The sequence below is a fragment of the Echinops telfairi genome, unplaced genomic scaffold, assembly GCF_000313985.2.
Source record: "Echinops telfairi isolate 266 unplaced genomic scaffold, ASM31398v2 ScPeMD7_7469;HRSCAF=8507_1, whole genome shotgun sequence".
In the NCBI taxonomy this organism is placed as follows: domain Eukaryota; kingdom Metazoa; phylum Chordata; class Mammalia; order Afrosoricida; family Tenrecidae; genus Echinops; species Echinops telfairi.
The window spans coordinates 17,132,687-17,156,987 of NW_022111373.1; the positions used below are offsets into that span (position 1 = coordinate 17,132,687).

The 24,301-nt window shown below is 46.8% G+C and overlaps 1 protein-coding gene across 4 annotated transcripts in view; it reads left to right on the forward strand.

The window, feature by feature from the left end:
• ZNF608 (zinc finger protein 608) overlaps positions 1 to 21,690 on the forward strand; it is a 120,413-nt gene extending 98,723 nt beyond the window's left edge. For 3 of the 4 annotated variants that reach the window (XM_045285078.1, XM_045285079.1, XM_045285077.1), the window contains 7 exons: positions 8,858 to 8,945; positions 9,477 to 11,934; positions 13,506 to 13,923; positions 14,504 to 14,676; positions 16,934 to 17,087; positions 20,006 to 20,087; positions 20,652 to 21,690. In XM_045285078.1, coding sequence (XP_045141013.1) covers positions 8,858 to 8,945; positions 9,477 to 11,934; positions 13,506 to 13,923; positions 14,504 to 14,676; positions 16,934 to 17,087; positions 20,006 to 20,087; positions 20,652 to 20,658 — 3,380 coding nt within the window. In that variant the 3' untranslated portion in view covers positions 20,659 to 21,690. Of the gene's footprint in view, positions 1 to 8,857; positions 8,946 to 9,476; positions 11,935 to 13,505; positions 13,924 to 14,503; positions 14,677 to 16,933; positions 17,088 to 20,005; positions 20,092 to 20,651 lie in introns of those variants that run through there. The other variant, XM_030888962.2, reaches the window with a different exon arrangement.
• Positions 21,691 to 24,301: the final 2,611 nt, after the last annotated feature.

Genomic DNA, 24,301 nt, shown 5'->3' on the forward strand with positions numbered 1-24,301 from the left:
TGACCGCCTGTCTTCATGGGAAAGAAATAGATGGCAGTGAATAAGCGAGAGTCTAGTTTTCCAAGAAGCTCAATGATTTTCCCAAATCAATACAGCTCATCAGGCCTCAGAACAAAGGCTGCGGGGAGGTGACAGTGATGCAAGTGTCTCTGTGTTCTTCTGTGTACTAAATAGTAAGACCCACGGGGAAACAAGGTGGCTTTCTCTCTCTCTCTCTCTTTTCTTTAAGGGGATTATTCAGTTGGGCGGGGCAGGGGTTGTGGTGTGATTAGCAACCCAATCAGAAAATTTAAAAGCGTTATTGTTATTATTGTTTTAACTGTCCATAGAATGTCTCCTGATGAGCAAATTCTCTTTTGAAAGACGTAAGTGCAGGTGGCGTATGAAAGGACACCAACTTGTAAACCGCGGGTTGGGACAGCATCTTGGCGTTGTTTGGGGGAATGTCGGCACTGGTTCCGCATATTTATTCAGACTAAGGTTTCATTTTCTTCTGGTGATTTATGGACACGGTTGAGATGAACCAAAAGGAATGTCTTGGGGTTCACTGAACCTCTGGCTGCCACTAAAGTGGAACTATCCTCCTATGAAGAATCCTTGTTCATTATGTCCTGGAGCTAACACCACACCCTAACAGGAATGCTGAACTATCATCGGAGAGGTTATAATGAACGCAGATAGAGCTGTGCCAAAGTATCCCAGCTGCCGACCGCGAGGATCTACCCAAACCAGCAATTTTTTAGCTCCCAGACCTGTCATCGTTAAGCACGCTGTGCTTTCCTACAGCAGTACATTAACCCCAGAGCACGGTGTTTCTGGGGTGTGTGCTGGGGTGTCGGCACACTGGGGCATAAAGTGTTTCATTATACTACCCTTTGTTAGTATGGCCTATCTCCCAAGCTCCATTGCCATACATTATTTGTTCAGATAAAGCCCAATGTTCAGGGTGACTAATCGTAGCACTGTGTTCCAGATGGTTTGATTACAGGATGTGGTTAAAGTGACTCTTCAAATATGTAGCTCAGCAGTGGGGCTTTAAAAAAAAATCCCACTCTGTGTTCTTTCTGGTCAGGTGACATTTTCTTTTCTTTCTTCTTCTTCTTTTTAAAAAAATCTGTTTATTGTGACCTAGGAGCAGATCATCAGTTTTACATTCAGCAATTTACAATACACATTTTGCTTCAAGTCAGTCTTTGCGATCCAATTGCTGTACCATCACGGACGCCACTTCCTCCCAGTGTTTCTTATTTCCGTTTCTCCTTCTTCCCTAACCCCCTGGCCTTGGGTAAATGCTCCCCTTTTCATCTTAAACTGTGGCTTATTCTAACATGGGGGTGAGTTCAGTTCCAGACCCGACGGGTGGGTGACTAAGGGCCATACCTAGGCTTGGGGGTCCTGCCAGCCCCTATGCACCCGGTAAGCCTGGTCCTGATTTGTCTCCCACTTTACACAGGACCCTCTGTTGTGGTCACCAGGCATCCCCTCGTTCTTCTGGTCTGAGGGTTGTGGAGAGATTTCCACTGGATTCGCTGATTCTATGGGTCTCCATGTTTATCACTTTCTTTTCCTCTGTATAGGAAGAGGCCCATCTTGCCACCACGCTGACTTTCCTTGTCATAGTGATCTATATACATATGGCAGAGGTAGCAGAAAAGTCTCTGCATTTGGCTGCCAAGCATTTTATTTACAGTTTTAGTTGTCATTTTAGAGATTGCCCGCGCATCATTATACATGCAACTTGATCCTGTGAAGGAAGACCTTAGCTGGAGGTCAAAGTTCCGGAAGCTAGACTGATAAACATACGTACTAGTCGAGACCCAGCATTTTTAAGAAGGACCAAGATGGAATAAAGCACAACAATAATAACAAATATTGAAAAGTGTGAGTTGTGTACAAAGACACGGCGATGTACCGTGTGTACAGTTTTCACAAAGAGGACACACAGAGAGGAAGAGATGATGGCTGGAATGCATGAACTTTTAGCCGGAATGCATTAGCACAAGCATGCCCCATCGATGTAGATGTGGTAATTTGAATTCAGCATTCGCAATGCTTGGCAAAGACCTTTGTCCCAGGGATGAGGCACTCTGAAAATTCTGAAGTGGTCTTTAAAGTATAATGCAAACGGAGTTATGTTAATCCTCTGGGAAATCAGTCATTGGCCCAGTTCTTGAGGAAACATCTTCACACATACCAAAAATAATAATTCACAGACCATATTTATAACAGTTTCCGAGCAGAATCTCTCCACAGAGACTTTCTGTCATCTGTAAGGTAGCAAGAGATTATGATCATTGAGAAAGAATGGCCCCAGGGATAGGGGGGCAGGGGAGCGGGGGTTGGGTGGGCTGCACAGTGTTTGAGTATTACGAATGATGATTCAAATCTAGATGGACTTCATTCACCTCCCATTAGTTGCAAACCATACCAAGTTTACTCTTGATCCTTAGGAAGGCTATCGAACCGAGTAGAACTGCCCCATGTGGTTTCTTCCAAGGCCTGTGAATCTTTATGGTAGCTGACTGTCACAATTTTTGCCTATGGGGACAGCTGGTGCATTCAAACCATCAGCCTTTTGGTTGGTTGTCAAGTACTTTAACCATTGCACCATGGGGGGGGGGGCCGGTAGTACCTATCCAGGTAGTTGCCAAGTGTTACTGAATTGCCATACAATGGGCACTATGCTCAACAGATGCTACTGGTGCAGATACTGTACCTGTCCAGGGGCATAGCCTTCATGGAAGAGAAGGGCATGAATACTATGCATGAGTGAAGTAAAATGCTATAGGGACGAAGGAGCAGGGTGATGCAAATAGTGTCCATTGTGTTCAAATACAGGAAGACCTTTTGTTGGTGCTAACTGTGTGATTATCCTTGGTGGGTGGTGGTTCTTCTTGTCTTTCAGGCTGCCACCTACAGTTTGTGGCCTCAAGGTAACTATAGTAATCTCCAGTTTAGCCTGTCAGAAAGATATGACCCCCCCCCCCAAATGTATTGTAAATCCTAATCCTTCTGATGGCAGCTGGCCCAGTACGTAGCAGTCTTCCACATTTCCTGGCACAAACTAGCGAGTGCTTTGAGCACTGCATCAGTTTGTGGAAACATCTCCGTTGGTTTTCTGTTTGTTTCTGGAGCCTCGTTTCTCAGTGAAGCTTTTGGTGCATCTTGGGCTTTTCCTTAGTATCATCAGCTCGTGATCATTGGCTACCTCTTGAGATGGGGGTCAATACAGACAGTGACTCTGTATTCCTTCCATGTTCTTTTGTTGCGTTCACTGTCTTTCCTTTTTTGCTTTTCAGTATTTTGCCCACAAAATCCTTCAGCATTGCAACTCAGGACTGGAATTTTTTTTCCTTCCTTCACCTCTTTCAGCTTGATAGATGCTGAGCATATTCTTCTGTTTGGTTTTCTTACTCTAGATCTTTGCACATTCGTTCTAACAATTTGTGCTGTTTTCCTGAGCCGCTGTTGGGATCCTTCTGATCAGCCTTGACGTCACCATTTCTTTTTTTCGCTTTAGTTTCTCTACGTTCAAGAGTAAGTTTGAGTCTCTCTACATTCATTTTGATTTTTTTTTTCCTATTTCTTTCTCGTTGCATGACTTTTTGTTTTCTTCCTATATGATAGTGTGATGTCATCTCACAGTGCAGCTGGTCTTTGATCATCAGCGCTCAGTGCATCAAATTTGTTCTTGAGGTGGTTTTAAATTCAAGTGGGGGACATATTTAAAGATGTGTTCTGGCTCACCTGAACTTGTTTTGACGTTCTTCAGCTTCACTTTGACCACGCCTATGAACAATCGATGGGCTGCCCCACAGCCAGCTCTTGGCCTGATTCTGACTGACATTGAATCCCTTGGCAAGGGTGTTTTATGCTTGGGAAATTGGAGCGTCAGTTAAAAAAAGAAAAAGAAGAAGCTCCTGAACGAGATGGACTGGTGCGTTGACTACAGCTGTAGCATTGCCTGTGCGAGGGATGGTGCAGGACTGAGCAGTGTTCCTGCATAGGGTTCTTATCAGCCAGGGACAGACCCAGAGACACCTGACAATAACTACAAGCCTGTGCTTCTGAGCCTCTTTGGAATGGGGCATCTCTGTTATGTTAATGAAGCATTGTTTGTGAAGGATATAATAAAAGAGATATAAGAAAAGAACAGAAGAAGCAAGGGACTAAGCAAGCACAGATTGGAAGGAGGAGGTCAAGAGGTCGCCAAGGAACCTCAAAACAGAAGATACAGATAGACAAAGACCATGTCTGAGGGCCAACAGAGAAGGAAAGCATCCCGGCTCCAGCTTCCAAAGCAAAGAAATTTCTGTTTGTTAAAGCCACCTACCTTCTTGTGCTGCTTCTGTTATAGAAGCACTAGATAAGCCAGCCAGGGGGAAGAGAAGAGAAGGGGCTTCATAGGGGGCAGGCATGGAAGGAGAAAAGCGCATCACGGAAGCGCACTCTCCTTTCACAGAACTCAGGCGGAGGCTAAGGAGTGAGAAAATCAGTGCAGCTGTGGACCCAGCATCAGTGAGAAGGCAGTCAAAAGAGGCTTTCAAAACTTCGAGGAAATAGCTCATCATTTTTCCAATTCTATTTATCCAAAGGCCTTTTGAAGCACACACATACATGGAAGTCAATGGGGATTTCTTAGGGCTATTGTAGCAAAATTACCACAGACTGATGGCTTTGAAGGCCTGAATTTTATTGTCCCACTGTTGGGGGAGAAGTCCAGATTAGGCCATTGGCTGTAGGGAAGGGCCCCCCCCCCCCCCCCGACCTTGTCACTAGCCCCATGTATTCCTTGGCATTTCTTGTCCCATAGGATCTAGTTCTCTATGTTTGGATCTGCCTCTGGGTCTGTTCTCTTTTGTAAGGAAGCAGTCAGAGGTAGCAAGGTTTAGGACCCATCATTACGACATCATTAACATGCCTTGAGGGCTCATATTTACAGGTTTGGATTCCCTCATTTCTCTTTAGGGGGCAGGGTTATATGCCTAACAGCAAGGCCATTCCTTTTGTTATGTGCTTAACAAATATGTTTGGAGAGGATTCATAGAAGAGATAACACTGAATTTGTGTATTTGGCTACAAGCCCCTTTTTGGTTGCCTCTGCTTCAGGTGTCTGTCACCGGTCCAGTTAGAGTTATACGGTGTAAGAACCTGCTCCCTGGGAACCCTTGGTGAGCAGGGGAAAACGGTGAATGTTTAGGTGTGGTATTTGAGACTATAACCACGAGAAGGACTTGTGTCGAGTGTCCTTAGTTCATTGACTGTGTGTGCGTGAGTGAGTAAATGTGTATTGAAAGAAATCTCTTTGGACTATGTGTGCATGTATTTCCAATTTATACACATTAACTGAGAAATAGAATTTTATGCTCTAAAACTAAAACAAAACCTAACCAAAGTCACTGCCATCGAGTCGATTGAGTCTCATGGGGGAGGATTTCCAAGGCTGTCATCTTTATGTAGAAGCAGACAGCCTCATTGTTCTCCTTTGGAGCAGCTAGTAGGTTTGAACCACCAGCCTTGCAGTTGGCAGCTCACAGTGCCATCAAACACATGTTAATTTTATTTCCAGGTTTATAAAATTCACATAGATTGACAGTACTCTTAAAGGACTAATTTTCATTTTGTGGATTTACTCTTTTAAAATGATAAAGTCTGTTGTTGTTTTGGGGGAGAGGGGCGCGCACAGGTTACACGGTGTTCAAGATTTTGAGACCAAAATAAAATGAGAAACCATTTACATCTTTGCAAGTTAAAACATCACCTTTATACTTGGCTTCTCACAATAGGATGTTGTCTAAACATAGACTTCCTTACAAAGAAACAATACACTTTGTAGTTTCTATGGGAAACATTCTTTAACCCTCCATTCCAAGATAAGAGGCAGGATTTGGTTATATAAACAGGAGAGAGAGAAAGAGATCAGTCAAATGTGGGTTCTGAGCAGCTTAAAGTGCTTTGCGGCATCCTGAAGCCGCTCGTACATATATAGAAACAGAGTCACAGACACATGTATTTAATTTGCCACAGCCCGATGGAGACCATTCCAAATTTCCCTGGGAAAAATTCATTTACTTTAACCATTTTAAACACAGAGGGCCTCTTGAAAAATGAAGGTGACTTATTTAGGGTGTTTGAAATGGAAGAGAAGGGGTTGTTTCCTCCCTTTGGGGGGTGGGGGCACACCAGGATTTTATTCCCACTGGTTGGAAACGGTAATAAGAGGATGACGTGTACTTAGATCTGAGGGCTGCTCTGTTTCTTCCACAGATAGTAACAGGCGATGTGAATAGGGTCAAAGTGGAAACTTAAGTTGCCTTTGTGACAACTTCAAAGTGCGGTCCCGATAACCGATGATTAATTGCTTGTTTTGAGAGTCCCCGCCCCGCAGGCTTCTCTGTATCCTGTTTTGAGGCAAGGAATTGGGTGCTGAGAGTTGGGCGTCTTATCTGGAGTCACAGAGAGGCGTGGGTCTGGATGGGTCAACACAACCCGGCCAGCAGACACAAGCCTTTCCTCACACTGAGGGGCCTTGTTAGTGCAAACAAGCCAGTGGGGATTCCCAGCTCGCTTTCTGGCTGCCGACCTGGGCGCACGATCCCTGGCCTCCTCCTCGAAGGTGCCCCCACCTCCCGGGCCGGTGGCATCTTTTTACCTTCCCGCAAGTCTTTTAGCCTAGGCCACTGCCTCGGGTGCCCCGGGCGGCCGCCCCGACCCGGCCAATCAGACGTGAGTGTTTGCAGCAGGCGCTGGCCAATGCTCAGCCAGCTTTTGCTGGAAACGCGAAACCCTTAGGGGGAAAGCAATAACAAAAGCCTTTCACTGCAGACAAATGTTAAGTGTCTGTGCAGACTTTTCCTGTTTTTAATTTTATTACGGCAAGAATGGAGGGTTTGTTGTTTCTTTCATGTTTCCTTTCATGCTATTTTAATTATACATTCGTGCTACATCAGGGACTTTGGAACGCAGTGATTCAGCCTATTGCATCTAAACCTTCTGGCAATACAGATATATTCCTGGATTGTAAATATAGCTGACATGCTGAAGAATTTTAAGCAGCTGCAAAGGCCTTTGACACCACACACACAGTGCCCCAGAGAGGAGATGATGAGAAAACCAGCTTTGTCTGCCCCCCACCCCCAATCTTCTTCTCTCCCACCCCCTCCCTTTTCCTGAAGGGGTGTGCTCATAAAAAATCCTTTCCTCCAATTGTTGTCTTCTGCAAATTTTGACCAAATGCCTAATTGCCACCGATTCTCATCTCAATGTGAATTTTATACTCAATGGCTTAAAAAAAAAAATTCCTGAGGGAAGTACAATGGAATCAATGATTTGAGGAAATGTTTGCTTTGCCTTCTACTAGCTGTGTGTGCGTGTGTGTGTGTGTGTGTGTGTGTGTGTGAAGCTAAGCTTTTGCAACACTATTGCAACAAGGAGTGGATTCAGCTGTCACATAAGTAATAGCTACATAAACGGTATGGGAATCAGCTTTAAAATCTTTGTTGAGACTTAAAAAAAAACCCTTCCTACCCTAGTCCGTGAGTCCCCACCATTACATATTTTGCCTGGTGTTAAAATGTCCAAGGAAATGAATCTAAACTCGTGAGAGAGCAGTCCCTGTACTCTAAAGAGAGTTGACAGGTCTTCTATAGAATTCAGAATGGCAAATGGTATAAGACAAATAAGCGAGCCGACTAGAAATAGACTTTGAGTTTGAGTACTGTCCCCGCCTGTTTCCCAGAAAGCGTGGGGTTAGGGGTGGGGGGTAGTAAGGGGGTGTCAAAAGAAAAGAAAAACTGACTTAAATATTTCATTTCCTAATGCTGATGCTTTATGTAGGTCCTTTTAATAGATGCCTTAAGGGATTGATTTTTTTTTTTTTAACGTGGCACTTGTACTCTAGAGAAATAAAGAGGATGTTCTATTTTGTTTCTCTGGCATTTGGTATACTAAGTGCACTTTCAGTTTAGTAATTCACAGATGCAGTGCTAAATTAAATTGTCTGTCTGCAAAACAGTTGGGGAAAGCAGAAGACTTGCAGGAAACAAGTGTGTTGGTTTTGAGATTTTTTTTCTCTCTCTAATCCTCTGTGGCAAGTGCTTACTAAGGTTGATGCTAAAGATAACCTCAAGAGCAAATCTATTGTGCACATTTATTTTCTTTAAGAGGTTATTTTAGGAGTCCTCAATATGAAATAAGACCAAACAGTGAAACAGATCCCATGCCAAGGCTGATTCTTGTCTCGCAAGGTCAAGGAGGGATTTGCAATGAAAAATCATAACTGGCCATGTGTTACGTGGACTCTAGCTGAGGCCTCGCCGCTCTCCTCTCTCTTCATTATTTTTCTGCCCCGGCATAATTTTTTAATAAGTGAAAGCCACCATTATTTTATATTACTGAATTGGAAACAAAACTGATTTCTTTCAGTCACCTTCTGGTTGAAGCCTTGGTAACTGGCGCTTGGTTTATGTTGGCTGCTTGCCAAAGGAAAGCAATTATGTGTAATAATAGAAAAATTAAGAGGTGAGAGTTGCTGTTTTACAGCAGGACATGGCAAAACCCATTTCCTTCTGTCAGCAGTGTCTTGATTACACTGTTAGACACAGGCTCCTCACTCACCCTTTTGTGCCCCATGTGTGTGCGCATGCGAGTGTGTGTGTACACACACACAGACACAATTTCCTGTGGGTTTTAACTTGAGGTTACTGAAACCAAAAAGAGGAAGAATGCAAACCACAGCTTTTGAAAGCAAATGAGAATAGAACTTTGCTGGTAAGGGGGGAAAATGATGATGATAAATACACCGGAAGTGGAGTAATAGATACTGATTGTGATCCTTCTTTATTTCCGCCCCTCACAGGTGTCCTAGTGGTCAATGTGACGTGGAGGAATAAGACATACGTGGGGACCCTCCTGGACTGCACCAAGCACGACTGGGCCCCTCCCAGGTAGACACCAGCCTTTCTTTTTTCGGGGCTGTTTTTTGTCCTCCGACCTTCTCCTTCCCCTGGTCCTCCCCCACACTCTCTTTGTAAGGAAACCAGAGAAGAGAGATTAATAATACATAAAAAGTCGGCTTGTAATTGAAACCAGGCGAAAGAGAAATGAGCAATTCCGGACTGAGCACAGTCAAATGCAGATAGACACTGGGTTTCTTTCTGTCAGGAGATCCCCACTCCCCACCTCTCCTCCTGCCTTTGTTCTCTCTCTCTCTCTCCTCCTCTCTCCCCTCTCTCCTCTCTCTCCTTGGGGGGTGGGGTGGGTGGAAAGGAGCCCTGGAGCTGGGTTCGAAGCTAGAGCTCTTTTTGTCGCAGGGCTTCTGAGGAAGACAGTGAGCCTTTGGCATCCTGTTCTTTTGTGGGTGCCCGAGTTCTCAGGGTACCGGCTGCTCTTTGCGGCCTTGAGCCCCCCCCCCCCGAGATTTTGCCCGGTGCCTTTGGGGCTGCCCCTCTTCACCTCGTGTTCCTCGCTCTTCCTAGGTTTTGCGAGTCCCCGACCAGCGACCTGGAGATGCGAGGGGGCCGCGGCCGAGGCAAGCGGGCGAGGGCGGCGGCGGCGGCCCCGGGCTCGGAGGCCAGCTTCGCCGAGTCCCGGGGGCTGCAGAACAAGAACCGAGGGGGTGCCAACGGGAAAGGGAGGCGCGGCAGCCTCAACGCCAGTGGCCGGAGGACACCCCCCAATTGTGCCGCCGAGGACATCAAAGCCAGCCCCTCCTCCACCAACAAAAGGAAAAACAAGCCCCCCATGGAGCTGGACCTGAACTCCAGCTCGGAGGACAAGCCTGGGAAGCGCGTGCGCACCAACTCCCGGAGCACGCCCACCACCCCGCAGGGGAAGCCCGAGGCGGCCTTTTTGGACCAGGGCTGTGCCTCTCCGGTGTTGATCGATTGCCCCCACCCCAACTGCAACAAAAAGTACAAGCACATTAACGGCCTGCGGTACCACCAGGCGCACGCCCACTTGGACCCTGAGAACAAGCTGGAGTTCGAGGCCGACGGCGAGGACAAGATCTCCGACTGCGAGGAAGCGCTGAGCCACGTGGCCCTCGAGTGCAGCAGCGAGGCAAGCACAAGCGGCTCGGCCTACGACCAGGGGAAGGCACCCGGGTCCCCCGGCGCGGGGAACCCCCCCGGCACCCCCAAGGGAAAGAGGGAGCTCCTGAGCAACGGCCCGAGCGCCGTGGCCAGCGCGAAAGCTGGCAAGAATTCGGGCAAAAAGAAGGGCCTGAACCATGAACTGAACAACCTGCCCGTCATCTCCAACATGACGGCCGCCTTGGACGGCTGCGCCGCGGCCGACGGCAGTCTGGCCGCCGAGATGCCCAAACTGGAAGCCGAGGGGTTAATCGACAAGAAGAGCTTGGGAGAGAAAGAGAAGGGCAAAAAGGCCACCAACTGCAAAATGGACAAGAATCTCTCGAAGCTGAAAACGGCGCGGCCCATTGCCCCGGCCCCGGCCCCCACCCCGCCGCAGCTCATCGCCATCCCCACGACGGCCTTTACCACCACCACCACGGGCACCATCCCCGGGCTGCCCTCCCTCACCACCACGGTGGTCCAGGCCACGCCAAAGAGCCCCCCGTTGAAACCCATCCAGCCAAAGCCCACCATTATGGGAGAGCCCATCACGGTCAACCCAGCCCTGGTGTCGCTCAAAGACAAAAAGAAAAAGGAGAAGCGGAAGCTAAAGGACAAGGAAGGGAAAGAGACGGGGAGCCCGAAAGTGGACGCCAAGCTGGGCAAGCTGGAGGACGCCAAGGCGGCTGGGAAAGACGTGCCTGGGCATTTTTTGAAGGACCACCTCAACAAGGGTGAAGGGCTGGCCAACGGGCTGTCAGAGTCTCAAGAGAGCCGCATGGCCAGTATCAAAGCCGAAGCCGATAAGGTGTACACGTTCACAGACAACGCCCCCAGCCCGTCCATCGGGAGCGCGTCGAGGATGGAGTGCAGCGCCGTGGTGAACGGGCAGGCGCCCATGGCCCCGCTGCACGTGTTGACACAAAACGGAGCCGAGGCGTCCGCGGCCAAGACCAACAGCCCCGCCTACTCGGACATCTCGGACGCCGCGGACGACGGCGGATCCGACAGCCGCTCAGAGGGCATGAGGTCCAAAGCCAGTTCTCCGGCAGACGTGATGTCTGCTAAGGACGGTGTTGTCAAAGGGCATGCTTCAGCCGCCGCGCAACCCTCTCAAATGAAAGAGCCGTCCCATTCCCCCTACTACCACGGCTACGACCCGTACTACTCCCCAAGCTACATGCACCCGGGGCAGGTGGGCGCCCCCGCAGCTGGCAGCAGCGGGAGCGCCCAGGGAATGAAGATCAAGAAGGAGTCCGAGGAAGACGCCGAGAAGAAAGACAGGGCCGAGCAGTTAGAGTCTAAGAAAGTGGACCACGCTTCGGCCTCCTTGCAGGCTCAGCACCAGTCGGTGATCACACAAAGACACCCCGCCCTGGCTCAGTCCCTGTATTATGGCCAGTATGCCTACGGGCTCTACGTGGACCAGAAGTCCCTGATGGCCACCAGCCCCGCCTACAGACAGCAGTACGAGAAGTACTATGAGGACCAGAGGCTGGCAGAGCAGAAGATGGCCCAAGCTGCCAGAGGGGACTGCGACAGGAAAAGCGAACTCCCTTTGAAGGAGCTGGGCAAGGAGGACAGTAAGCAGAAAAACTTGCCGTCGGCCACAATCTCAAAAGCTCCCTCTACTCCGGAGCCTAACAAAAACCATTCTAAACTAGGGCCATCAGTGCCTAATAAAACTGAGGAGACAGGTAAATCGCAGCTTCTCTCCAATCACCAGCAGCAGCTTCAGGCCGACAGCTTCAAAGCTAAGCAGATGGAAAACCACCAGCTTATTAAGGAGGCTGTAGAAATGAAGTCTGTCATGGACTCTATGAAGCAGACAGGTGTAGACCCAACCTCGAGATTTAAACAAGTAAGAGTGTGGAGCGTGGCCCCCGCAGGGACAGAGCAGTCTGAGAACTGTACATGTCTGGGCTTGATGTGGTTGAACCTGTTTAAAAAAAAAAAAGGAAATGAGCCAGTACTAGGTTTTTGTTCTCTTTTCTTGGAAAAATGAGAGGCTCAGGAGTTGTGGGCCAGCTTGGTGGTGCTGTGTGGAACAAGGAGTAGTGGGCTTGCGGCTTGGGGACCTGTGCTCTGTGCCGTTAACTGACCCCTGACTCTTGACCGGTCCCTTCATTTTTTTAACTTGAGTCTAAAACCAGACCATTCCTTCAGCCCTATGCCTGCCGAGCTCCCAGCTAGCACGGAGTCCGGTCTCTAAAGGAATGTGGTCTTTGACTTCCCAGGTTTCTACTAGTATCTTTTAGGAATTGTGAACCGGCCCCTGGATCCTCATTTTACCCCCGACTTCCTTTTTAAAAATGAAACCGGGGGCCCAAATGTCTCTCACTTAGCATCCGAGACCTGGAGTTCTGGCGTGCACGCTGTCTGAAATGCCCCGACGCAGAGCTCAAGCACTGAGTGTTTGTGAGGAGAAAGGTGGTCTTGGGGACACAGAGGGAGAGGTAAATGTCGGCAACCATCACAGTAGTCTGTGTGGTTCACCCACCTGGGTTACTGCGCACACCCCTGAGCCCTGGGAGCATTCATCCAGGTGTCTCCGCGCCCTCTCCTGCCTACACACACACAACCCTTCCACCCCTAAATCACCACGCTTAGGTGTCCGAATAACAGAACCTTTTACTTGTTTGCTTGCACACAGTTCTGCCACAGGGGCTTAGCGCCAGCGTTGGACTGTTCACCGTGAGTGGAATGGGGTCATAGAGACCAGTGGCCACTTTTAAAAGACGGAGTCCGTCTACTCCTGGGAGCCTGAGTCTGCCTTTAGCTTCAAGAGGGCTTTATTTTCTTGAAAAAACCAAAAAACTATTATGTGTGCTATTAATGTGAAAGTTTATTCTGATAAGATGTTAGCACGGAATGAAAAGTGAGCTAATATAGTAAAACCTCAACCATAGTAGATGAGGAATATGTATTTAGGAAACCAAGGGGTTCCCCCTGCCCCTCTCTAAATGATGTCAAAAGCTATACTAATGCTTTAAACTTGACGTTTGCGGCTTGAGTGTGAGGTTTGAAAATGCTTTGTGAGGTCTGAAAAGGAAAATCAGGGTTGGATCAATAGGTCTGAGGTGCTATTTAATGTTGAAACATGACCCTAAGGGATGACCTCTGGATTCCAGCAGCCTGGAGTGTGAAGCCCAGCTGCCCAGCTCCCTGATGTGACCCGGGTGTGACTTGAACTTTAAAAGCTTTGTTCCCTTCTGCAAAAGCAACCCATAGTCATACCTGCCTGAGCCGTTGCTGTTGTGTGTGAGAGAGAAGTAAGGCTAGCAGCATAATGCGGAGCACCTAATAAATGTTACCGGTAAAAGTAATTGCAGTATTTTGACACAGTGATTCATGGGTTCTCCTTAAAACCTGAAAAACTTTAAAACAAACCTCTCTGTTGTTGTGTTTTTTTGTCCTTGTTTTTGAAATCAGGACCCAGATTCAAGGACATGGCATCATTACGTATATCAGCCCAAATACCTGGATCAGCAAAAGCCCGAAGAGCTCGATAGAGAGAAAAAACTAAAGGAGGATAGTCCGCGGAAGACGCCTAACAAGGAGAGCGGTGCCCCCGGCCTTCCTGTGTCTTTAACTAGCATCAAAGAGGAGCCCAAAGAGGCCAAGCGCCCCGACTCGCAATCCATGGAAGAAAACAAGCTGAAAAACGATGATCGAAAGACCCCCGTGAACTGGAAGGACTCTCGGGGAACGAGAGTGGCTGTCTCCTCGCCCATGAGTCAGCATCAGTCGTACATACAGTACTTGCATGCTTACCCTTACCCACAGATGTATGACCCCAGCCACCCTGCATACCGCGCTGTCTCTCCTGTCCTAATGCACAGCTACCCCGGTACGTGGATTCTGCTTGCTTTGGAGGGAAGAGGCTAGTTTGGGTTTGGGATGTTAGTGGTTAAAACAAACCTTAGAAAAGTTAGAAGTTTCAAGAGTACCGTTTGTTTGGGCTCCTGGTTTTATGCCGCTTAAAGTTGTGCCAAAGAGAAAAACGGATAAATACGGGTTTGGGTTTGCTTTTTTGTTTTTTTTAAATGAACTGTCAGTTCTCGGCTGTGGTTCCTTTCCGTAGTCTCTGATGGTCTGTTAGGCTGACAGGTACTTTATTGCCTGTGAAACTATTTTCAGCCCTTGCTATCGTAACCATTGCAGTTACTGTTTCACTTAAGCGGATGCGTGAAGGTACCCAATGACCGTAAGCTCGCAAGTGTGGTTACTCGTCCATTCATCAGGATGGCTTAACGGGAAGCTTGCAGCCTAGATACAATTGAACGCTGACGCAGTCCATCCGTAATGTGTGACTCTTTAGTTTTAAGAGTGCCGACTCTTACCCCCAACTCATGTAATCCCGATGACTTCTGTTTCTTTTGTAAAGACGTCGTCCGTGACTTGTTGGCGCATTTGTCGTTTATCCGCAGGGGCCTATCTCTCTCCAGGATTTCATTATCCTGTGTATGGGAAGATGTCCGGGAGAGAAGAGGCAGAGAAAGTCAGTACCAGCCCTAGCATCAACACGAAAGCAACCACTGAATCGAAAGCCCTGGATCTGCTCCAGCAGCATGCCAACCAGTACCGCAGCAAGTCCCCCGCGGTACGCTCGCTTCCTTTCGGGGGAACTTCAGAGTGCCATGTTTGGGGGGGGGGGGTGCGGGCAGTGAAGAAAGAAAGGGACAAACTAGAGAACCGTCTTGAGGTAGAAGCGGTCTGGGATGGTTCCCAACCCAGGTGATTTCAGGATGCTGTTATATCCCGAGGCATCCGGAATGGAGTATGCAAAAGGATGATGCTTCTCACACATGGGGGTGTGATTGCAAGGGTTCTTGGTGCAGAATCTAGCACACCTTGTCTGCCCCTGGAAAATGCCTGCTTGTGAGGTAGATTTGAAATTGGTAGAAGTCCGCAGACTCGTCTCTATAAAAGGTAGAGGGGACGCGCTAGCATCTTGTGACTGAAATAATTCAGAGTTCCCAACCCAGGGGCCTAGTGGGGGTGGGAGATGGGGGCGAACTCAAGATTGTTATTGATGCATTAATGTCTTTCTTTTGAGGTAGGTTTTGAAAATCAAATCATGGATCAGTTCAGATTTCTTCTTTCTCTTTAGACAATGTAAAATAATGGTCCAAAACCAGGTGGCAGTTTGTCATGCTCCCCATCTCTGCAAACATGTGGCATAAATAAGACCTCTCCAGCAGGCACCGCTCATGGATGCGGTTGGCTTGAGGTTCTGTAGGTTCCGAATGTGCTGCTGCTTAGGATGACCTCCAGAATTCGCATGTTTCCCACTCACTGCACCAGGGCGTAAAAGTCCATTCCTTGTAACGGCACTGAAAGTCAATTTTACTCAGACACGGATGTGAGTTTTTCACAGAGGAAACTCGGATTGCAGGAGTGAGTCGCTAAGCTTAAAGCTGCATCTGCTACTTTTTGTTTGTTTGACTCGTTTTCCCATCCCTGTAATTCTGCTGAGAATTGCAAATATTGTGTCTCGGTCCAAGATGGCTCTCCTTGACTGAACAGCACCCGTTGGTCCCAGAGACTTGTGATGGGAGGCCAAAGCAAAAGTCCACATGGTTCTTGACTAGAAAAGAGAAAGTCAATAAATGAACGTATAGGACCTGTGGGGCCAGTGAGTGCCTGAGAGACTCTCTGGAGCTTTGAAAAGTGGATTCATGAAGCGATTTCGATGCCTGTCTTTTCTGGACAAAGAGTTGAGTTTTTCCAAGTGGGAAAGAGGTCTTTAGTGTGAGAAGTTTTGTGCCGTTCTTGTGGCTATACATATCTGAGAACACACGATCCCTGATTACAGTATGATGTGGGACTCTTGGGAGTTTCTCTACGCCTGGCCTGGTCTGGCCTGCTTCCTAAGGCAGCGCTTGTAAATAGCCAAGGAGTCCCTGTTCTTTATAGAACATTGGTTGCATATTTGCAATGGAACCAGATGGCTACTGATAGGTTTCCAGGCACAAGATAGGTTCCCCACCCCACCGCCCCCCACACGAGGTGGAGCTAGAATATAAATTGAACTGGATTACTCAGACCCTCAAAGCGACAGCACATACTGATTTTCCTTTACCCAGGAGTTAGGCGTTGATTCCAAACCGGCCCTCGTGTGTGAGTGTAGAGAAAGGTCCTCTTATTTAGTTCATTGAAGAGAAACCTGCTGGCCACTTGGCTGACATTGTTTGAGTGGGACCCTTCTTCAATGTTGGTCATTCCGGCCGAACTTAATGTGTGCTGCTTGAAGTGACCTTCGATTGATAAAGAACCGGAAGCGTTTATTTATTTATATACCAAACTCCAAACTCATTGCCGCCGAGCCAATTCCAACTTGTAGGGACCGATAGGACAGGGTGGAACCGCCCCGAGGATTTCTGAGACTGGATGTAACTATACAGGAGGAGACCGCCTCATCTTTCTCCCGAGGAGCAGGCTGGTGGTTCCGAACTGCTGGACTTGATGTTAGTAGCCCAGCACATAAGCTTGCGGAAATGAGCGTGGTCATAAATAACTTGGGAAATAAATTGGGGGAGCGGGGGAGCAGCACAAGGAGTATGTGCTATACCATCGTGAAGCAGTTTTATATATATATAAAGTGTCTGGGGCAATGAATAGAACAATCAGATATAGATATATATATATCTGCTTTTGAAACATTAACCCGATATTGTCAAAAGAACAAAAGCAACTTAGAGCTCTTCCTAGAGCCCATTGTTGTGAAGTCAACTCCGACTCAGTAAGCCTGTGGGACAGAGCCAAACTGCCACTGTAGCGGTTCCATTCCAGGGCTGTAATCCAGTGTTCCTTTGAGATGCTTAAGGGTGACCAAAATCCTCTCTTTTCTGTTGCAGCCTGTGGAGAAGGCTACTGCCGAGAGGGAACGGGAAGCAGAGAGGGAAAGGGATCGCCACTCCCCCTTCAGCCAGAGGCACTTGCATACACATCACCACACCCACGTTGGCATGGGCTACCCACTCATCCCTGGTCAATATGACCCTTTTCAAGGTGAGCAGCTCTACCCGGGACTCTTCTGCCTTCATTTATTCTACTCTGCTAAAAGGGCCTTTGGTGTCTCGATGTAAAATCCTGAGCATTGAGTTAAGCTTAGCTCTGGGAGGGAGTTTGGGCAAGATTTCCTAAGGGCTCCGCTGAGGCGACCCCCACAACTTTGTGTTTTGCTGAGGCATGAAACAGCTACCACTTAATAATTGTCGCTGGGTGATGTTAGCAGCAGCTTGCTGTTGCCTCAGACTTTGGAGATGGTGGCCAGTGTCTGGGGCAGTGAATAGAACAATCAGAAGATCAGATAGCTGCTTCTGGGAAATTAACCGCGGAGGGCAGTGGGGGAGCACAGAGAGGGAGCCGGATGAAATTACCTGTCCAGATTTCTGCTCTGCCGACCACTTAAGTTGCTCTTTTCTCATGGTCCTATTAGAAGTCAAGTGATCAGGTTGAACACTTTTTACAGCCTATGGCAGGGTCTCTCACTCAGGGCTCTGACTAAACATCGCTTCTACACATGAAGGTCGAGAAAGAGAAACATTTTTCAAAAGCCATAGAATTCCCGTGAGGGAGCCATTCATTCGCAGTGTACTAGCTGAGCAAGTACCCTTTGGCCTGTCACCTCACAGAAAGTGGGTAGTGGCACTCTCGGTCTCACCAGCTAACACTTGCTAAGGTCTTGCCAAATTGTGTGACTCTCAGGTCAGCTAACAAATGTGAAGGGGCGTTGAAAGGAAAGAACATATATTAATCTGTGTACAAGGGGGCTTCAAAAGGTGTGTGGAAAAAAACCTCATCTTTTCATTCCAGTTTTCCCTAAACTTTTTGAAGCTCTTTATTGTTTTTATATTTGTGTATTTTAAAATTCAACTCATTTACTTATCGAATTCGTTCTACTGGGTGTCAGTTAACGGTGTTCAGAGCACGTGTCTCTATTTCCTAATGAGTTTGTTATTTTTGAGTGCGGGAAGAACTTGGAAAAGACATAAGGTGCTATTTGTAAGACATGCCATCTCTGTAACTAAAATGCAGATGAGGTGAGTCAAAAAGCATCGCAACTGGGGTTTGTCTGTACATGCATGGATTTATTAAAAATAACATTTTAAAGTCAGGTAAGCACTGGACTGCTGACAAGAAAGATGAGGCTTCCTGCTTCCATATAGATTTACAGAGCTTCCGGACACCCTCTGTAGCAGCAGTTCTCAACCTGTGGGTCTCGACCCCTTTAGGGGTGGAACGGCCCTTGCACAGGGGCTGCCGGATTCATAACAGTAGCAAAATCACAGTCATGAAGTAGCAAGGGAAATAATGTTATGGTTGGGGGGTCACCACAACATGAGAAACTGTATGAAAGGGTCATGACATTGGGAAAGTTGGGAACCACTGCTCTATAGGGTCGAGATGAGTCGAGTCAGAATCGATTTAGTGACTGAGATTTTTCAGTGATCAGTGGATGGTAGCAGACAAGTTCTCTCAAGTAATAGGCGTGTCTTAGTCTCATGCCCAAGAGCCCCATCCAAACTAGCTTCTGCGAGACTCGGCTGGGCCAGTGCCGTTCAGGGCAGAGTGGTCAGCTCAGAAGGTTACATACAGCAGCTACTTCAGGTGGGATTCCCATGGGAAAACCTCAACAGGTCTTCTCACGGGACACAAGATGACCATGGAGCTAATTAGGAAGAAGTTTAAAGAAAATGTGAAGCGGCATTGGTGAGGAAAAGGGACGTTATTGCAGCAAGACATTTTCCCCATCATGGCAATAGGCTTGTTTCTTTCTCAGGGTGGCAGGGGGCTCTCCTGGGAGAATTTTACTGGAAAACTGTACCCCGTCCACCCGACAGCCCTCATCTTGCCCCTTTGGACTTTTTTTGCACTGTCAAACTCAAAGACTATTGAAGAGGGGGACACAGCTTTGAGCCCCTGGAGGAGGCAGAGAGAGCTACTTTTGAGGCGTTTTGCCTAGAAGATTACGGGGCTCATGCAGGGAGGAGGAGAGCGGGATGGAGATGGTAACACCACCTCGGGAAGGGAGTGCCTTTAGATGGGAGGAGGAAGGATATGGCGGCCAACAAGAGCTTCACACCTCGGAGCTGTCCGTGTAATAAAGCTTTCTGTGGGTTTTAGCAAGGCTCTCGGACGGTCCCTCATGCATGGCAGTGTGCAGAATGCTGGCCACTCTCCAGATACTAGTCTTTGCACCGTAGTGCATTAAGTTGCCTCCGGACAAGACAAAATGTATTTCTAAGTGGACAGACAGCAAAGGCAGGGAGAGTGATCTCTTCTAGGTTGTCATTCATTTCCTCATCCTCAACATCCCCCACCCCCCCAAGGATTGCTTTCTATACGATTTAAAAGGAATTTCCTATGAGGCGACTTCATGTCATTTGGAGCTGTTTCATTCATGCTACCTTTCTCTTCCAGGGTGAAAAGTTAAGACTGTTGCTAAATTTAATCCACTGATTCCATGTACCTTATGGGGATGCACTATGTTCAGTCACTGGGGAAAAAATGTTAACGTGATGAAAGTTATTATGAGCATACTGTAGTCTAAGCAAATAGCATGCCACCTTTATAATTCACTGTGACTTTTGATTCCTGTTGTTACCTGGTACCCATTATGTCCCTAGAGCTTCCTATTCAGGAATGCATGCAAACTATTTAGCACCATGCGGAGCTGAGAGACAGAAATGCTATCTTCCCTTTGAATCGCTGTGGAGAACATGGCAGTGTCTTCCACAAGGGGGTAGAAATTAGGTAGAGGAAGCGCTTTTTGTACGCCTTCCTTGCTGCATGAAGCCTTTCACGTGTGTTTAGGAAAGGACAAATTGCTGCTTTGGGGACTGCAGTCCTCACCACTGGGCCTGTATCTGCTCTTATCTTTCTGAATGTCACAGACAGACACCCTGCATTTTCCCCCCCATTAGGCTTGACCTCTGCTGCCCTAGTTGCCTCTCAGCAGGTGGCTGCCCAGGCATCTGCCTCAGGAATGTTTCCTGCACAAAGAAGGTAAATGTTTCCCATCTCTGGGCCAGAGACATCTTAATGAGAGGAGGGGCGGCGGGCGGTGCGCGGGGGTGAGACGCAGCATATGTGTATCCTTTCTTAGACCAAAAAATTCAGCTCCTGAGGTTTGATGTCTTTGAAATGGATTTGCCTACTACCCTTCATGTGTAATTTAGAATCCACCAACCTCAACCAATTGGCTTTTTGTTTTGCTTTTAAACAATTGGGGTTGTCCTCACAGCTCCGTGGAAATGATTTACCATGACTCTTTGCTTTTCCCCTTTCTTTCTATTTAACAAGAAATTTGCACATAGAGAAATGGGTTTTGATCACGCTAGAGATAATGTTTATACTTTGATCATTTCTTTTGCTTTTAACCCACAGATAGTTTTAGAAAGAAAAAAAAATGTGTGTCTTAGTGGATTCTTTCCTTGTGCTTGATTCCGCCCTCTAGAATGGTGCTCAACAAAATAAGTCACATTAAAAGCTGTCCATCTGATGTTTTTCATGTTTTCTGCGTTTAATGTTGACAGACTCCTATGCTAAGGTTTTCTCTTTTTTTTGCAGAGAGTAACAAGATTGGAAATGTATGTTGTCATGTGACTGGATCACATGGAGAAGCGCTTTATACAGACATCAGTTCCATGGTGTTAATTTGAAATGCCTTAATGGCAGGCAAAAACCAGTCATTTCATTTTTGTAAATTACAGATTTTATCACAGAGTAACAAATGTTGCTGTAATTAAACTTCTGTTTTATATATATATACGTATACATATATGTATATATACATACATATATATATATATATATTCTTTACTTTTTTGTATCAGTAACCAGGCTCGCCACACAGGGTCTGCTGCCAAGTTGGAAACCACTCAGTAAAGGAAATAATTTAAAAAAAAAATGTATTTGTCATGTTGAAAAGTGTTAGCCACAAAAGGCTGTTTACTTTTTTCCCCCTTTTCCTTTTCAATTGTAAATAAATGATGTTCTGTATCAGTGTGCCTGATCCTTGCATATCCTTCAGCTATTCCTAGAAGCCCCTCAGAAAGGCTAACTGTGATGATGACACTTGGGTACAATGTAGATGTCTATTTGGTGGCTCCTGTTGAAGACGCATCCGTGTAAGCTGTTCCTGTAGTCTCTGTTCCCTCGTACTTGTGTATTGTGGACAATATACTTTTGGAAGGCATGGGGTTTGCCAGTACCACAAAAACTGTGTTGTATATAATGTAAAGATTAAAATGGGGAAATAATGAGCATCTGTGAATAATGAGGTGTCATTTCTTGATAAGCTTGAATGGCAAATAACCCAGTAGCCTGCGTACCAGAGACATCTGTGATTGTTCTATTACTTGAATAGTCCTGCGATCTTTTTTCCCCCTCCCCCTTTCTTTCCCTCCCTCCCTCTCACTCTCTCTTTTTTTTAATGTTTACAATTACCCAGTTTTAGAAGAAAGAGACTTTAACGCCATTGCCTGGTTACTTGTTTTATGCTGTAATCTAGTTTATTTTATGTAAAGTGTATATTGAATGCTTTCCTTTTTTTATACCTGCCTTAAATAATTTGGCAATCAGAATTAAAAAAGGTTGTTTTTTTTTTTGTAAAGGCTTCGTGTCTGTCTCGTGTTTTTTCTAGCTGAGTGGAAATGATCCTAATTTTCCAAGAGAGGTTTCTTAATATCATGAGTGTCCAGCATGGAAGATGAATGGTACACGGAGATTTTTTAAAATGTTCTTAAGGTCCATACTTAAGGGTATGGACTACTGTTCCATCCAAACATGGAACTAAACATCACCAGAAAATGGTAGCCAGAGGTCTCCGTGCCATTCCAAAGATGCAACTCTTGTGATAGTTGGACAGCGGATGGAATGTGTTTTTTTTAAAAAATCAGTCAAATAGCCATTAAGTTGGCTTACCAGAATATGTATGTCAAAAATGTAGATTTAATGACTTCATTAATTCATCTGTTCCAACACATTTTTACTGGGTGTCCATTTCATGGCTGGTTTATAGCAATGAATAAAGCAGACAAGATGCCCTGCCCTCACAGGGCTGAGCATGCAATAAAAAAGTATGTCGTCGTAGTTGCTGTTAGGTGCCATCTGGTCAGTTCCCACCCATGGAGGCCTTAGGCACAACAGAATGAAAGCGTGCCCCTGCCTGCACCAGCCTCACAGTTGTTCCTGTGCTTGAGCCCATTGTGTCCGTCCATCACCTCGAGGGGCTTCCTCTTGTTCTCTGGCTCTCTGTGTGTCCTCCAGGGACTGGTCTCTCCTGACAACATGTCCAAAGGAAGTAAGATGAGGTCTTGCCTTCAGTCCTGGCCTCTAAGGAGCACTCTGGCTGCACTTCCAAGACACAGCGGTTTGTGCTTTCTGCAGTCCTGGTCTTTGCAGTATTCTCCGCCAGCACCATGATGCCAGTACACCCACCATTCTTCCGTCTTCCTTATTCAATGTCCAACTGTCACATGCCAGGCACACCTGAGTCCTCAAAGTAACATCCTTGCTTTTCAACACTCTAAAGACGTCTTTTGTAGCAGATTTACGAAATTCAATTCATCTTTTAGTCTCTTGGCTGCTGCTTGCATGAGGGTTGATTGTGGATCCAAGCAAGATACAATCCTGACGACATCAACCTTTTCTCCATTTTTCATGATATGTCACCCAGTGGTCCAGCTGTGAGCGTTTTGGTCTCCCCTACATAATCCACACTGGAGGCTGCAATCCTTGATCATCAGCAAGTGCTTCAAGGCTTCCTGGCTTTGAGCAAGCAAGGTTGTGTTAGCTGCATATCAAAGGTTAATAAGCTTTTCCCCCATCCTGATGCCACATTCTTCCTCATATAAGCCAGCATCTCTGATGATCTGCTCAGCAGACGAATCAAGTAAGTACGGTGAGAGGCTACAACCCTGATGCACGCATTTCCTAATTTCAAACCCTGCAGTAGTCCCTTGTTCCCTTCACACAGCTACCTCTTGATCTATGTACGAGATCCTCATGAACACATGAAGTGTTTTGGAATTCCCATTCTCAAAGTTATCCATATATTTGTTGTGAACCAAACAGTCAAATGCTTTGGCATAGTCAGTAAAGCACACGTAAATATCTTTCTGGTAGTCTCTGCATGGATCCAAGATCCATCTGACATCAGCAATTTTCTATCTTATTCCGAGTTCTCTTCTGAAGCCAGCCTGAACCTCTGGCAGCAGTCCATGCCCTGCTGCAACCGTTGTATGATCTTTAGCAATTTTTTTTGCATTTGATGATGACATTTGTTTGCATTGCTCTATAATTTGAGCGTTCTGTTGGGTCACCTTCATAAGTAAAATATAGAGTAGGTTTGAAAGTTGATAAATGCTGCAGAAGGAAGTCCAACGGAGAAGGGGACATAGGGCATAGCAGGGTGCTTCAAAAAAGCTTGTAAAGAGGGAGAATGCAAGGGTAGTAGAAAATGTCCAAGACACTTTGAAGTCCCCTCATCTGGATGGGAGCTTGTAACAATCCATAGAGCCATCAGGACAAAAGTTGTTGAAGGAGGTGGGGAAACGGTTGATGTTCCTCTCCTAGGGCTGCCATGACAGATGACCGCCACTGGAACAGGAGTGCTGGTGGCATGTGCTCGCCCTGGCTGTAACCAGAGGGTCTGCAGTTGGAAACTGCCAACTGCTCCACAGCAATAAGTCTCAAAACCCCACAGGGGCAATTGGATCCTAAGCTATACGGTTGGCATTGGCTCAGCAGTGAGATAGGGATTAAAACAACAAAAAGGTATTGTTTTTTGTCTACTAGAATCTAGGACAGCAGTTCTCAACCTGTGGGTTGTGACCCCTTTGGGGGTCAAACAACCCTTTCACAGGGGTTGCTCGATTCATAACAGTAGCAAAATGACAGTTTTGAAATAGCGATGATGTTATGGTTGGGGGGTCACCACAGCATGAGGAACTGTATTAAAGGGTGGCAGCATTAGCAAGGTTGAGAACCACTGGTCCAGGAGAAGATTTCTTCTGGTCACCATAGGTTTCTTCTGGTTTGTGGCAGCATAACTTCTACCTCTATCTTCACATGGTCTTGCTTCGGTGTTTGTATGGCTCTCCACTTTGTAAGGACACCCGGTCATTAGATTCAGGTCCTCAGGACTCCAACCCGACCTTGTGTTAACTAGAATATCTACAAAGACTGAAGAGCGCCTCTCAAAGTTCGTGGACGAA